A 14,390-nucleotide genomic window follows, 5' to 3' on the forward strand; every position below is an offset into this window, starting at 1 on the left:
GGAAATAAAACTGACAGTCAACTTATCATGGACTGGTTAACAGCAATATATTACATTTTTGTTTATGGGCTTAGATATACATGGATTGCAATGATTTCCAATATTTAACTGGCACACCTGGCTTCTCTTGTCCAATGGTTTTCATTGGTTAGGTAGACTAGAATCCAGTATCTCAGACATAATGGTTTTCACAGGGCATCCCTTTATCTGACTTGTGAGTTGGGAATATTAGGCTTCACCGGTCTTAGCAGTACTGGGAAAATCTGAAATATTAGTTCCTCACCTCAGCTTAGGAGGGAACATGCAGGAGCAGACAACATTAAGTTAGTGAATACCCTCTGACTAGGAGAAGTAGGGCAGCCGTTCCTGCTTCTAGTATGACACCCCTGGGTCCCGACAATCTTGCTTTGCATTAAATATATTGGGTTGCAGGTGGACGAGATTTCTTTTTATGCATAGTGCTCATTGCAGGCTGATGGACACCCTAGCTGACCCACTTTCCTATGTGTATTTGTTTTTTTATTGTTTTAAGCGTTTGAAGTTTTATTCATTCTTTTTATGAAGGATCACTTTTGAGGTTATGCACAGCTCCAAATGTCTGTTTCTTTACCACTCTTCCCCCCCTTTTCCTTCTTTACCTCTCTTTTCCCCTCCCTACTTTGCTTCTTCACCTACCTTTTTCTCTCTCCGGTCTCTCTCCTCCCCATTTCCTGAAACTGTCAATTTATGTACCCATCGATGACATAAGTATGATCTATATCTGCAGTTGATTGGCCATACGGTCGTGATACTACCCGATGGAATATCTTGTATTGACACCTTTTTTTGCTCCTACAAACATATGTATTTATATTGACTTCTTGTAACATTGAAAAAACTTGAAATAAAGATAACTTTTTAAAAAGTTAGTCAATACTATGATGGGTCAGAAGAAGGTACAATTTGTGTGTGAATAATCCCTATAATAAGTAAATAGAATGTAAACCATCACACGTGCTTTTGCATCAGCTTAATAGAATAACTGCCAAGTCTACAATACTTGCAAACCTGCAGAAGTAGATGGTGCCCCCAGAACCTCAAGCTACAGAGCACACATGGGGCAAATAGGAAAATATCTGAAAACACGGCTACCTGTAATAATAATTTTCACATATTGACATTCTTACTATCATATTTTATTATTGTATTAAATATAGAGATTTGTTGATTGGCCACCATTGGTAGAATAGATTAGCCACTACATTAATTGCTCCTCCTGGTTTAACAACCATTGAGATAAGATATCGGCTATAAAGGAAGGACATTTTCTAGTTTTCAATGAGTTGGGCAAAGCAATCCCAAGCTGGAGGCAGATCCAGCATATGCAGTGAGTAATATGGTGCCGCAGTATACAGGTATAATTACAAATTATACGCCAACAAAACCTCACATTGATAAATTAGTTTAAATTAAGCAGGTCAGTTTTACATTTCTAAAAATGTAATTCCTTTTGAATTACTTTTAAACCATCTAGAATGTGATATATAATGTTCAGTTTCCAATGTTCTCATGTAGAAATCCATAAACTGAGATGGCAAGAGTAGGTCATGATTTTTAATGGTTTAATTTAGAATTCTAATCTTTTATAAAGTTCCATCTACATACATTATGTGACAACATTTTGGACTAGGTCATCAGTCATAAATGAAGTTAATAAATGGAAAATATGCACAGAGTTGAGGGAAAAATTATGTTGGGCAAATCTTCAAACATTTTCCACTATTTCCCCAGGGGTAAACATAACAGGACCCTCAACTTCACTTCACTTTCCCGAGAGGACACTTTCTAGGGCCTTTCAATAGGGCCATTCTCTTCACAGCATGCAAGTCTATGGACCATGGAAATTGATGGTTTTAGTGAATCAGTAGCATGAAATAATTGTGACGGGTGAATGGTCTGCGGCTTGGTTTTCCATTACACTGATGTATTTATGGAGGGCAGACTTATATTGTTTTGCTAGCACTGACTGCACATATGATATCAAAGAAAGCAACATGGTTGACGTGATGTTACATACATGTGTTTATAAGTTTACGCAAATCTATAAATAAGCCATTACCTTCCATCTTCTATGCTAATCATGCAGTTTGCACTAGAATGATAATTATTTAAGAGATAATACATAGTTGGAAATCACCTTAACATTAAAATATAAGGAAGATGCACATCGTAACACTAATTTACTCTATGAACCCTTCAGTCGTCAGTTTACCTGATGCAAGCAGGTGACTTTTCAAAAGCAGGATTAAATTGTAGGTTTAGTTCACTGTCGTCGAGAATCTTGTAAAAATGCAGTAAAAGAGAACTGAGTGTAATGCAGAGCAAATACCTAAATGGCAGGAGAGTGATTGCTACCACTGGTGGCCAACTAGTCACTGACTTGCAAACGGACGGCTAGACTGGCCTCAGAGAGGAACTGGATTTATTTTAGCTATACATTTTAAACTATTTTTTTTTCATTGCAATATTTGTAGATTGCTTGATCAAAAAGATGTGTTTTGTGACTATATATAGCAGTTACATCTACCAAAGTATAGCCATCAGAAATCATTACATGCCATGGTGTTGTATGTAATCATCATTACATGCATTCACACGTTCAAAGAGGTCATGGCCAGCATTTTAAAAAAAGTGAGACTCTAGACTGGAAAATCTGTCTCCTCAATGCTTACAATATTCATTTTCAAATTTAAGAGACTTTATAGTGGTGGACTAACAAAGACACAAGTCACATGGGAGATTTTCTAACTGAGGAAGGCATTATAAAACTAGATTCTCTAACAAAGAATTCAAGCTGCCCCCATCAGAAATATTTCAAGATTTCCAAATAACCTGATTTATAAAGACTAAAAAAATCTACCACACACCCCACTTTAGGCTCTCTGCAGGTCTAGGGATGCGTCAAAGGGCAAGATATCTATCACTAATAAGATATTGCCTACACTCAATCAAAACTCCTATATATGCTGCAATGGGAACAAGGCCATGGACCTCCAGGAATGGTAAGCACAGATAGCACCTTATTATTAGCATCCAACTACAAAACTTTGTACATGGTCCCCACTAGGCTCTCCAAACTGAGTCTGCAAGCTTCTCTAATGTGTTTCAGAGGCTGCGGCCAATTAGGGTCCATGTATCACATATAGTGACAATGGATAAGAATATACAATATGATTTATTCAGTGACCCAACCAAAATCCCCAGAGAGTGCTCTTTTTATCAAACTTGATCTTGACCTTCCCAAATTTTCCTAAATGACTAGTCTCAAACATCTTTTTAGCTGCTAGGATAGCAATAGTAAAACACGATCTCTATTCTTCTTGATTTTCACCCTAGAGAAAAATTAGCAGCAGTGGCGTAACAACCAGGGGTGCGGGGGGGTCACTTGCCCCGGGCGCAAGACTGAGGGGGGGCGCCGTCACGACCCCCGCTAAACGAAGCCATGGCTCCCTCTCCCTGACACGATCACCTGGCTGTCATCGGGCGGCCGCTCGCTCTTCCGAGGCCACTGCAAAGTCTCACTCAGAAAACAACTGTAATAAAAACTAAAATGTCATAGATCTATCACAGGATCACACTATTGGTATGCGATTATGATCCTACATGTCCATGGTCTGCCAAAAACCACACCCAAAAACAAAAACCTATTACATAGCCTTGAACTGGTTTCTACATCCTAAGTGATGGATGTGATGTATTGTGAGCGTGTGTATATTTCATTTTGTATATCTATAAATAATCCTTCAAGAGAACATCTACATGTTCCCAAACAGCCTGCAGATATACATGATATTAAACTGTCTACAAAGTTAATGTTATTTATGTTGTCAGCCTTATGTGCTCATGGATAGTTGTCATTTGTCTTTGAAGACACACCACAAGATTTTCCATTAAGACATCATAATATTTTGTATCTTTTCATAGATCACAAATAGCCCTTTAGATGCCTCATCTCCGAATCAATTCATAAGTGCAACACACTGACTGTGCTTACACTCCATGCTCCCATTTTACTCTAGGTATTTTTAGGAATTGGCTGCCCTAACCCATGATGAAATCGGAGAATTTCTAGAGAACCTATGTTTCTTGAGAAAATGATTAGGCTGTATACATGTATGTTACAATGCATCACCGAATATAAAACAGGGACATTGGACAGCATACTGTAGTGATGGCTATCCAGCGAATCACTAGCCTTTATGACCTATCATGTCATAGGTGCCAGAATTTCCTATCAGCCAATTACTAAGGCTAGCCATACACGTGGTGCTTTCTCTTGTTCAGTCTACTGGGATAAATAAGAGAAATCACTCAATTGCCCCATCCCCACTAAACAGTATGGATGGAGTAATCTCCCCTGCCGGCTATTGTGTTCTACAGCTGTCCAAATACTCAAACATTGACTGCATCTGACTGGCTGCAGTCACTATTTGGCCAAGAATTTTCTGCTTGGCCCCTTCGATTTCAAGATCACAATTTGTCGAGCTGGGTGGTGCCAGCAGGGCCACCCATGGATCGAAGTTCAGCTGATTAGATTATAGGCTATCACTAGTTACATCTCCACAATGTGTTTCTTCTTTGGAGAAAGGTGAGAAATTAAAGTATGTGTAAATAAAAACTTTTCCATATTCCTGTTTCCTGTTTCAGTGATAACTGTAAAATGTTGGATTTCTCATCACTTTGAAAATAAAATACACTCCTATTTTTATTGCAAGATAGAACCCCGTCTTTTTTTATTTGTTGCCTATACAAGTGCTCACATACTGTCCTGACACTGGCCAATTTCTGCCAAACACATACCTAATTAACAATTGGGGTACGGGGATAGGAGGGGGGTTCAGGGATTGTTGGGTTGTGGTTTTCGAAGTGTTTTTGTGCACTTTGCTTTGACAGTTTATCAAACTTTTAGACAATGCAGTGTGGCACAGCAAAAAAAGTTTACAAACTCTACTACTAACCTGTTGTGCCACTGGCCAATTTGAATGAAGTAAAGTCTTTAGCTTTATTTAGGGTAAACTCTCCTATAGCTTTTAGATCTGTACTGGCTGCCACTTCCAGTCAATTTAGGCCTAATAATGCTTGATAGAAAAAGCAGGTGTCACAGCCGAAATGGCTTAATAAAAGCCATTTGTCCCCAAGTGGAAATTAATCAGATTGGGGTGCTGCTGCTCTACTTAAGCCAAGCTTGATATAAAAGTTTAAAAAAAATACAAATACAAAATAAAATGGCTAATCACCCTGTCAAAGCAGTGTTACATGGAGGCAGGGTGCTTAACCCAATGTATGATCCAGTCCCAAGCTTACTTAAATCTTACAGCAGAACCGCCTACACAGAATATTGCAGGGGGTTCTGACTAGAGATTGGCTGCATGTTCGACTCGAACATAGCCTGTTCTAGCGTTCGCTGAACGCCGAACATTACGGGATGTCCGCGGTCTGTTCGACCGCGGAACATCCCACAATGCACTGCGCCGTCCGAAACGGTAATTGGCATCCCAGGGTAGTACCCGGATCCCCATACACTTTTTATGGCCAATAAATTGCATATAAGGCTTCAAAATGGGGACATTTAATTTTCTGAGTTCTACCCCCATAGACTTGCATTGAGTTCTAAGTTCGAATTAGAACTTTTTGCATGTTCGAAAGTTCGAATTAGAACCGAACACGGGGGTGTTCGGCTCATCACTAGTTCTGACAAGTGAACAGGGTGGAGAAGAGTGGAAGGAGAGTATAAGCAACAGAAGGTGAGTACTATGCCGAGAACTTAGAGATGTAATAAGTACATCTCTGATGGTTACAGTAATCTAGTAATACTCAACTTTGTCTTGTAGGTTTAGTAGCAAGATCTATTTAAAGTTCATGTCCCTTTCTGATAGTAATTCTCTAGCGGTTACTCAGCAGGAATGTTTCCGACCTCTGTAGAGAAACTACTGCTTCCACCCAGAGAACAAGGGTCCTACAATGAAGTATGCAGACAGAGGTTTTTTTTTTCTAACTGCAAAAGAGCAAACTGTCTTGTGTTGTGGTGTTAGGGAAAAATAGTGCAGGTGCATTAGTTTTGTCCATGCTGGACCTGATGGGCTGCCTTAATGCAAAGCATTATACTGCACTTCAAAGGTGTGAAATTGGCTTTAGACTTTACATACCTTTTTTCCCGTGCCTGGAATGCTTTTAGCTGATTTTAACTGAAAGTTAAGTTGGGATTTAATGAAATCGTATATTATTTCCCCCTAAAACTCCAAAATCTGCAGCATGCAGGACTTTTCTTCCACCAAGCCACACAGTGTGCTGGTGAAAAAAAGATTCCCACAAAATACAACATGCATTTTGCCTGCTTTTGAAAAATGCTGATAATTTCACAGCAGAAGCCTGCTCTGAAAAAACTCACAAGGGCCTTCATCGTGTATTTTTTAATGCACATGCGACCTCTAGTGGATCTACAGTCACGCTAGAAATCTAATAAAGATTAGACTTGCTTTAAAAAAGTAAGTTGCTAAAAATACATTATGTAAATATTAGCTAGAACCCACATGACTTATTAGCTATTTCTGGATTTGATAAATGAAACATTCTGTAAACACTGCGCTAATGCCTGCATATTAACACTCCCTTGAGTTTTTACTACTATTGATTAGCATATCGTATAACCTTTGGCTATCTAAAGTAAATTCATGCAAATCTACAGGACTGAAGGAAAGGTTATCTTGGAAAGAGGAATGCTGGCATAACACCTGCTTTGGTGCTATGAAGACTTTAAAGAACAAATTCACTTTTAGAATAGCGAACTAAAAGGGAATACTCACCTTGATCCCAGCTCCTGAGTTTCTCACTGAGCAGTCCTGTCCTGGTGTTGCACAGATTTTGCAATAAAAACATCCCAGCTGGATCTAATGTGCCTATTGCACATGTGCAAAGTGACCCCATTGATTCCTATGGATGGTCCGTACTTTCTTGGAATAATACAGACCTTCCATAAAAATAAATGGGGTTATGGTGGCCAAGTGCACAACGCCCATCTACCTAGGATGTTTTTCTTGCAAGAGCTTTACAGCATGGTAGGGAGGGAAGGGGGGGAATAAATGTCAGTATTTTAGAGTGTGGGCTACTATGAGCGGTGTTAGGGGGTATATTTATAGGACAACTTCACCATAGTGAATTAGTGTTTTTTTAAAATTAATTATCTGTACTCTCAGGTGTCCAAATCGTTTCCCATGGGCCACCAGACAGGTCCCGTTTCACTTCTTTGTACCTCCATCTGCAGAAATGCCCACTTCTACTACTTTCCTTTCAAGGCCACCTCCTCTCCCAGAATGAAGCCTCTCATTGTCAATCAGTAAACTCACTTCATAGTCAGGGTTGGTATGACTAATTAATGGCTGTATAATTGCCAGCAAATGCACACTGACCCTGACCAAGCTATATTGCTCAACTTTAGTGGATAAAAGTGAGGTCACAATTGGGCTAGGCTGACAGACAGTGCTGCCTGTATCACAAGACTGAATAGGATTACATTTATTCTGTATTTAAAGTGAAACTTTCACAAACCCGGGCAAATCCATAGTAAAACTGAATATTCTGACTCCGATCGTTGTGATAGCGAAATATATCCCTTGCTGAGACCTCTATGCCTGGCCTGTATAAGCAGATATACTCACTGCGGACAATCCTCGTCAGATAGCTGAACTCATCAATACCGATTCATTCAAAAGAGGTGTTTATTCTTTAACATCAGGTTACAGCAGATGATAGGAACAGCAGTTGAACGGTTATAGTATTGTGCGGTCAGAAAATGATGCCTTTCCTACGTACTGTGCAGATAACATGTGTGTCCTTGTTACATGTGGCTTCTAACTGTGGCCATGACACAGGAAGTACTGCACACAGGAAGAAGGAAGGGGCGTACACTAGGGGGAAATACTTAGTCACATGAGGAATAATTACAGAAAGCATGTTTGTTACAACAAAAGGCCACTAGATGGCAGCATAGGATAACACATGGATTTAGCTATGAGAAAATAGTTAGGCAAATCACACTATGTAAAACTTCTATCTATACTAACTTCTACAACATATTCTATGCCCCTATTGGGGCGGCACACTGAATACAGAAACACTGAGAATTGCCTATATATTACAGTTTCATAGTTCACAGAAGGTGACCTCTGCTTATGCCTTTTTCATCATATGTTAAGTTTATGTTGCCCAGGTTTCAGTTAAAGATAGTTATCATATATTTATTTCAAATGTGTATTTTGCTGGAGTTCATGTGTATGTCTGGAGTTCAGGTTTAATTGGAAAAGTAAGGAACACACAGGAGATTTTCTAACTGGTTAGTAGTAGGATCTTAACTTGTTGTTAACAAATATCTACCAGTGTCCCTGTGTGTGCTGTAAAGTAGCCACCGCTCCAAGATCACTCCTGTGATGGACTACAATGTCACGTTTAGTCTATTAATGTGTATTGAGATTATACTAGCGTCCTCCCATGACCCATAGCTCAGTATATAGCGAGCTATAGATCACGGTATACTGAGACCGCCGCAGCCGGGACGGATCCTGACATTACTGTAGCGATCCACCTAGCTGCCTGAGTGACAGCTGGCTCTGCCTATCTAGAGGGAGAGCCAGCTGTACCCGCCCTCTCCCCAGTCAGCGCTGGGGGATCAGAGGGAGGAATCCCCGCGGGGAGCAGTGACTAACAGTCACTGCTCACTGCAGGGAGACGATCAGGAAGTGAGCGGATCGGTGGCATGTTTCTGCTCACTTACCGATCGATGGAGCCGACCTGTGACAGCTTCTTTGTCACAGGTCGGCTCTAACTATGAGGATGAGTGGAAATCACTCACCTCAAAGATATTTTCCTTTAAAAAGGTCAGTAAAGTTCCTGTGAATGTTATGCAGAGAAGTGCAACTGACAATTGGCCACCAATATAATTACCAATCCATAAAGTAATTATCAATCTCTGTTGACCCCTAATTAAATTATTAATCTCTGCTGACCACAAATGTAATTAATTATCTCTGCTGACCACCAATATCATTTTAATTTCTGTTGACCACCAATGAAATGATGAATCTCGGCTAACTACCAATGCAATTATTAATCTCTTCTGACCACCAATAATATTATTAAAGGGTTTCTAAACCCTCCAGATTTTTTTCATATATCTACTGCTAGCAAGCAGTAGATATATGCTAAAAGTAATTTTGAAAAAAACACTTCGAAAGCGGTTTAAACTTACCTGTGTCTTCGCCGCGCGCTCCCGTCCGAAAATCCAAAAATGCTCGGGCGGCCGCAAAGCATCTTGCGACGGGCACATGCGCAATTCGGATTTTCGGCCGGGAGACGGGGAGAGACACAAGGTAAGTCTATGGCAGCATGCACCCGCATGCAGACACCGTGGGACAGGAAGTACCAGCAAGGACAGAGGAGTCAGCGCTGGATCGGAGACAAGGCTGGAGAGAAGGCTGAAAACTACAGGAAAGAAGATCGGATTAATAGACATCATTTAAGGTGTTTTAATTAACATTGGGGGAGGGGAACTCTTTGCCTTTAATGTCACTGATTCATCTCTGTTGACTACCAATGTAATCAGTAATCTTTGTTGAATGCCAATGTAATTATTAACCTTTGCTGACCACCAATATAATTATAAATCTCTGCTAATCACCTATGTAATTATTAATCTCATCTAATCACCAATGTAGTTTTTAAACGGCTGACCACCAGTAAAATTAATAATCTTTGCTGACCACCAAGCTTATTATTATTCTCTGCTAAAAACCAATATAATTATTGATACCTGTTGACTATTGATCAATGTAATTAGTAACCTCTGCTGAATACCACTTATGTGCCCTGGGCGCCGCATTAGGCCTCTATTTCTAGCACGGGCGGAACTACCAGGGTCGCATCGACTGGACCCTGTCGTTCCGCCACTTCCTGCCATTCAGGCCGCAGCCAATGCACACACCGAAAAGGAGAGAGCCCGTTGCCCTCATGCGACCACCCCTCAGAACAGCCAGCTACGGCACCTGAATCAGAGGGAGGCAAGCAGGAGCTGGAGACGACACAAGCAACACTAAGCAGGTGAAAAGCACATCAAGTGACCTGTGACTGCCTCAAAGTGGTGAGTTAAATATTTAACAGTAAATTGTATTTAAATAAAACATAGAATGACAGGAGAAAAAAAATATTTTTTTAATAGAAATAAATATTGTCAAGCTGAAAATTGTATTTATTTTGTCTTTTATATAAATGTTCCTGGTGCCCAGTATTGTAATTCGAACAGTATTGCGTTCTTTACTACCATGCTCTGCGTTCTTTACTATCATGCTCTGTGTTCTTTACTACCAAACTGTGCATTCTTTACTACCACGCGCTGCGTTCTTTACTACTGAACTCTATGTGATCTCACTTATGAAAACTCTTTCTGAGTGTCATCTATACCATGTGTATAGTTCCATATATAGCGATCAGCAGGGCAGAAGCTAGGAGGGGTGTCTCCGCGCATGAAGAGAGAGGCATTTTATGAGGCTATTTCAAGCCTTCCTTCTGCTCTGCAGCATTCAGAAAGGCCCAGCTGAGCCACAGAGGAGAGGCTTGAATGAAGCGATTTTAAGCCTCACCTACATGGCGGATCAGTATCTTTAGACCCGCTTATTTGCTCTCTTTTTTGGTGTGGTGGTGCCTCTCCTGTTCCACCATGGAGGTGAGGCTTAAAATCACTTCATTTAAGTCTCTCCTCCATGACAGATTAGAAGGGGCACTGCTGAGAAAATAGAAGCAAGCCCAGAAGCGGCTCTTTAATTAACAAAGCCACACTGGAGAACGAGGCGATTTGAAGCCTCACCTCTGTGATCAAGAGGGGCACCACCCTGACAAAAGAAGAAGAGAGACCAGAAGTGTGGGGTGGGGGTGGCAGGGTGTGGAAGGATAACTTCTCCCGGGAAGGGGGGGGGGGAGCAACTCAGTCTTTGCTCCAGGTGATGGAATGTATAGCTTCACCACTGCCTTATAGTCACTAATGTAATTATTACTTTCTGCTGACTACCAGTTTAATGAACAATCATTATTGACCACCAATTAAATTATCAATATCTACTAATCAATGTAATTATTTATTACTGCTGATCACTGATGTAATTAACAGTCTCTGCCGACCATCAATAGAATTAACTAATTGCACTGACTGCCGACTAGAAGTGTAATCATTTATGTCTGCTGTCTACCAGTGTGGGTATTACATGGCACTGAATATGGATCCCTATGGCCACAGTGTAATTATTATATTCAGTTAATAGGTTTTTTTTATCTATCAAGATATCTCCTCAGAGACAACATGCAGAACAGCTCACTCTGTCAAATCCATCCTATAAGATTAAATAATGACTGTTTCAGACAGAAAGAGAGAGAAATGTGAAGTGAATGATATATGCAGGTATAACACATTAAAATATAGAGTGAAATAAAAAGTGAATTGTTAAAGTAAAGAATCATTAAACATTTGATTTAACGTGCATTATATTGCTTGTTGCTCTGGTGTACTTTTTTCTCTCTACGTGATTAAAATAACCATTGTGACAGCAAATAGCACATTAGCCAATTTTAAAATGCAGACAGCAGGCCACATACCTCCAGGTCAGTCGTGTTGGAGGATCTGTCAGAAGAGCTGGAGGAGGAGTGTGTGATATGAGTAGGAGGATACACCGCCAAATCAAAGTAACACAGTGGTTCCTTATTATGAACGGTCACAGGATTGGTTTGGCCATCCCCCGGCATTCTCACTGTTCCGACCCCATCCTAAATATTTAAGACAGTTCAAGCTAAATATTTGTAAAAAGGGAAAATTATACAGAGTGAGCATTTTAGCAGCTGCCCAGAGCATAGTAGAGATGATGTGTGCAATGTCATATTACATAAAATATACAACTACTGTAAATGTCTGGAAAATACAGTATGGTTGACAACTGAAGCAGACTCCCGCAATCAGGACAGACACCAGTTTACCATGAAAAGGGGTGTAGCATGAAGAAAAAAGCTCCAGTATGCAGATACAAAGGAGGCAGTATTATCAACTCTAGTTAAAGTGCACAAAAATCTTCAACAACTTCAATAAGCTTTATTCACTTTTGTTTAATACATTATTAAATTATATGGCAGATAACATGCGATTTCCATTATTTTCCTGTGTTCCATGCCCTCGTGCATGACATATGCCGAGGCAAAGCTCACATGGTCTCAGCCACTGCAGAGCAATGAGAAAGAATGTTCACCAGTGCAAAGTCACTAGGCCAGGGGCACAGAACAGGGCTTTTTTAGGCACATACACAGCCTTTAAGATAAAAACAGTATCAACTTTAATCAACATAAAAAGTATAGCTTACAACTTTAAAACAACATAAGTTGCTGATTTATATACAGAGCAGTTCTTTTAGGGATGAATCACACTTCATCCCTAAATAGCGCAGGGAGACATGTAATTGGATCGTGGTCTAAACTTTGGGTGCTGTGCTATAGTGACGCCCCTTCTGCCGTGGTCGCTCTTCCTGTGCCCCTCTTGGGGAGGGAGCCGCTGTCAGGGTGCTCTGCTCACCTTCATCTGACTTCACACTGGTTTATAGTGCAGTTATATCCTCCTGAGGAAGCTGTCATCAGCAAACTGCATTGAGGGAAATACAGCCGCTATTATAACACCTCTGGAATCATCTTTCACATGAACTTTAAGTGTGATTCACCCCTAAAAGAACTGCTCTTTTTACAAACCAGCTACGTAAGTTGTTTTAAAGTTTTAAGCTATACTTTTATGTCTAATAAAGTTGATACTGTTTTTACCATAAAGTTGAAGGCTGTGTACGTGTCTAATAAAACTCTGTTCTGTGCCTCTGGCCAAGTGACTTTGTGTTGGTATACTTCAGATGGGGTGTGGTACTCGAGCCTTCCTCTGCTGAACACGTTAAATATATAACTGAGAAAGAATGTTGTCATTGCTTCAGGCATGCCTGGATCGCCTACCATAAAGGAGATGCCAGCTCAAGTGGGGGCACACCAAAGATTCACCCACAATTATATGGAAGTAAATATAAAAGGCAATTTCTCCAGTCATCTTTCCAGGACAGCAGATGAGAGATAGGCGCTTCCTCCCACTGGAAAAGGAAACACATTACCAAACCTTAAAAGGAAGTTCTTCTGCCGAAGTGATCAGTTTTTTGGGTCAAGTCTTCTTCTCTGGCACAGACTCTCCCTGGATTGTAGTCTCGTGGCTTTGGTTCATATCTGTCAGTTGAGAGGTTTGTATGCCTGGGTTCACCATATCTGTAATTCTCATGCTCAGGGAAGAGAATTCTCCAGGATTATTGTCTCTTTCTTAAGTCTGGCAGGTTCTAGCTAATTCTCTCATCCTGGAGAGACACCTGGGGAAAATAAGAGTTAAGCTGGCCATACGCCTGTAGATTATCTGCAGATTTTCTATGGTCAGATGGAAAAAAGTGCAACAGATTCCTCCATCTACGCTAAACTGTGTGGATGAAGGAATCTCCCACTGGGCCAAACTTCAGTATCTTGCTAGTCGGACCCGCTGGATGTTAAAATTCCTGAACAATCTGATTGGATGCAGGCATTGTTCAGGTGTTTTGAGAGCCATCAGGACCAACCAGCAAGATACTGAAGCTTGGCCCAGTGGCAGATTCCTTCATCCACAGAGTTTAGCGTAGATGGTGGAATCTGTTGCACTTTTTCCAGAAAATTTGCAGATAATCTATAGGTGTATGGCCAGCTTTAGACCTACCAGAAACTATTTCCAGTAGTCTTTTGAGAACAGCAGGGTTCCCGACTCTGAGTTATGTACTTTTTTTCTGTAGTATTTGTTTTACTTCAGAATACATCCTTCGGTTCTCATCCTATACTAACCAGTTTTTCAGAAAGACTTCCTTGTAAGGTTTGGTGATGTATTTCCTGATGTTGTGGGAGGTGGTTCCTATCTCATGTGCTGTTCCGGAAAGACTCCTGGAAATAAAGTTACTGATACATCTACAAGTTTAGTTTACATTAATGTTCTGACGGAGATCTCTCTTTCAGATTTAAGGGTAAAGCACTAATCCTTACATTTTGTTTTAGAAGAATACCTGCATAGGTCTTGCCAAGACATACTCATTTACAACATACCTCTTGCACCTGCTCAATGCTGAGCCTCACATAACGTCCCAGAGATGCACTTGTTTTAATACTTCTGTTAGGAAGCATATTTAATGGAGTCCAATGCGAATTCTGCAAAAAAGAAGGATAATCACAATGCAAATGCTGAAAATTATAAAAATACATAGGTTCGGTTTTATTAGGTACAAAACAAAAGT

General features: G+C 40.4%; 1 protein-coding gene across 1 annotated transcript in view; it reads right to left on the minus strand.

The window, feature by feature from the left end:
* The window catches only part of TMEM44 (transmembrane protein 44), a 42,820-nt gene that overhangs the window by 3,379 nt on the left and 25,051 nt on the right, over positions 1–14,390 (minus strand). Inside the window, exons 8-9 of the mRNA XM_018567019.1 lie at positions 14,203–14,304; positions 11,674–11,841 (exon numbers count right to left, since the gene is read on the minus strand). Of these exons, the coding sequence (XP_018422521.1) occupies positions 11,674–11,841; positions 14,203–14,304 (270 nt within the window). The remainder of the gene's footprint in view (positions 1–11,673; positions 11,842–14,202; positions 14,305–14,390) is intronic.

Source organism: Nanorana parkeri, unplaced genomic scaffold (genome assembly GCF_000935625.1).
Source record: "Nanorana parkeri isolate BGI_ZX_2015 unplaced genomic scaffold, ASM93562v1 scaffold29, whole genome shotgun sequence".
In the NCBI taxonomy this organism is placed as follows: Eukaryota; Metazoa; Chordata; class Amphibia; order Anura; family Dicroglossidae; genus Nanorana; species Nanorana parkeri.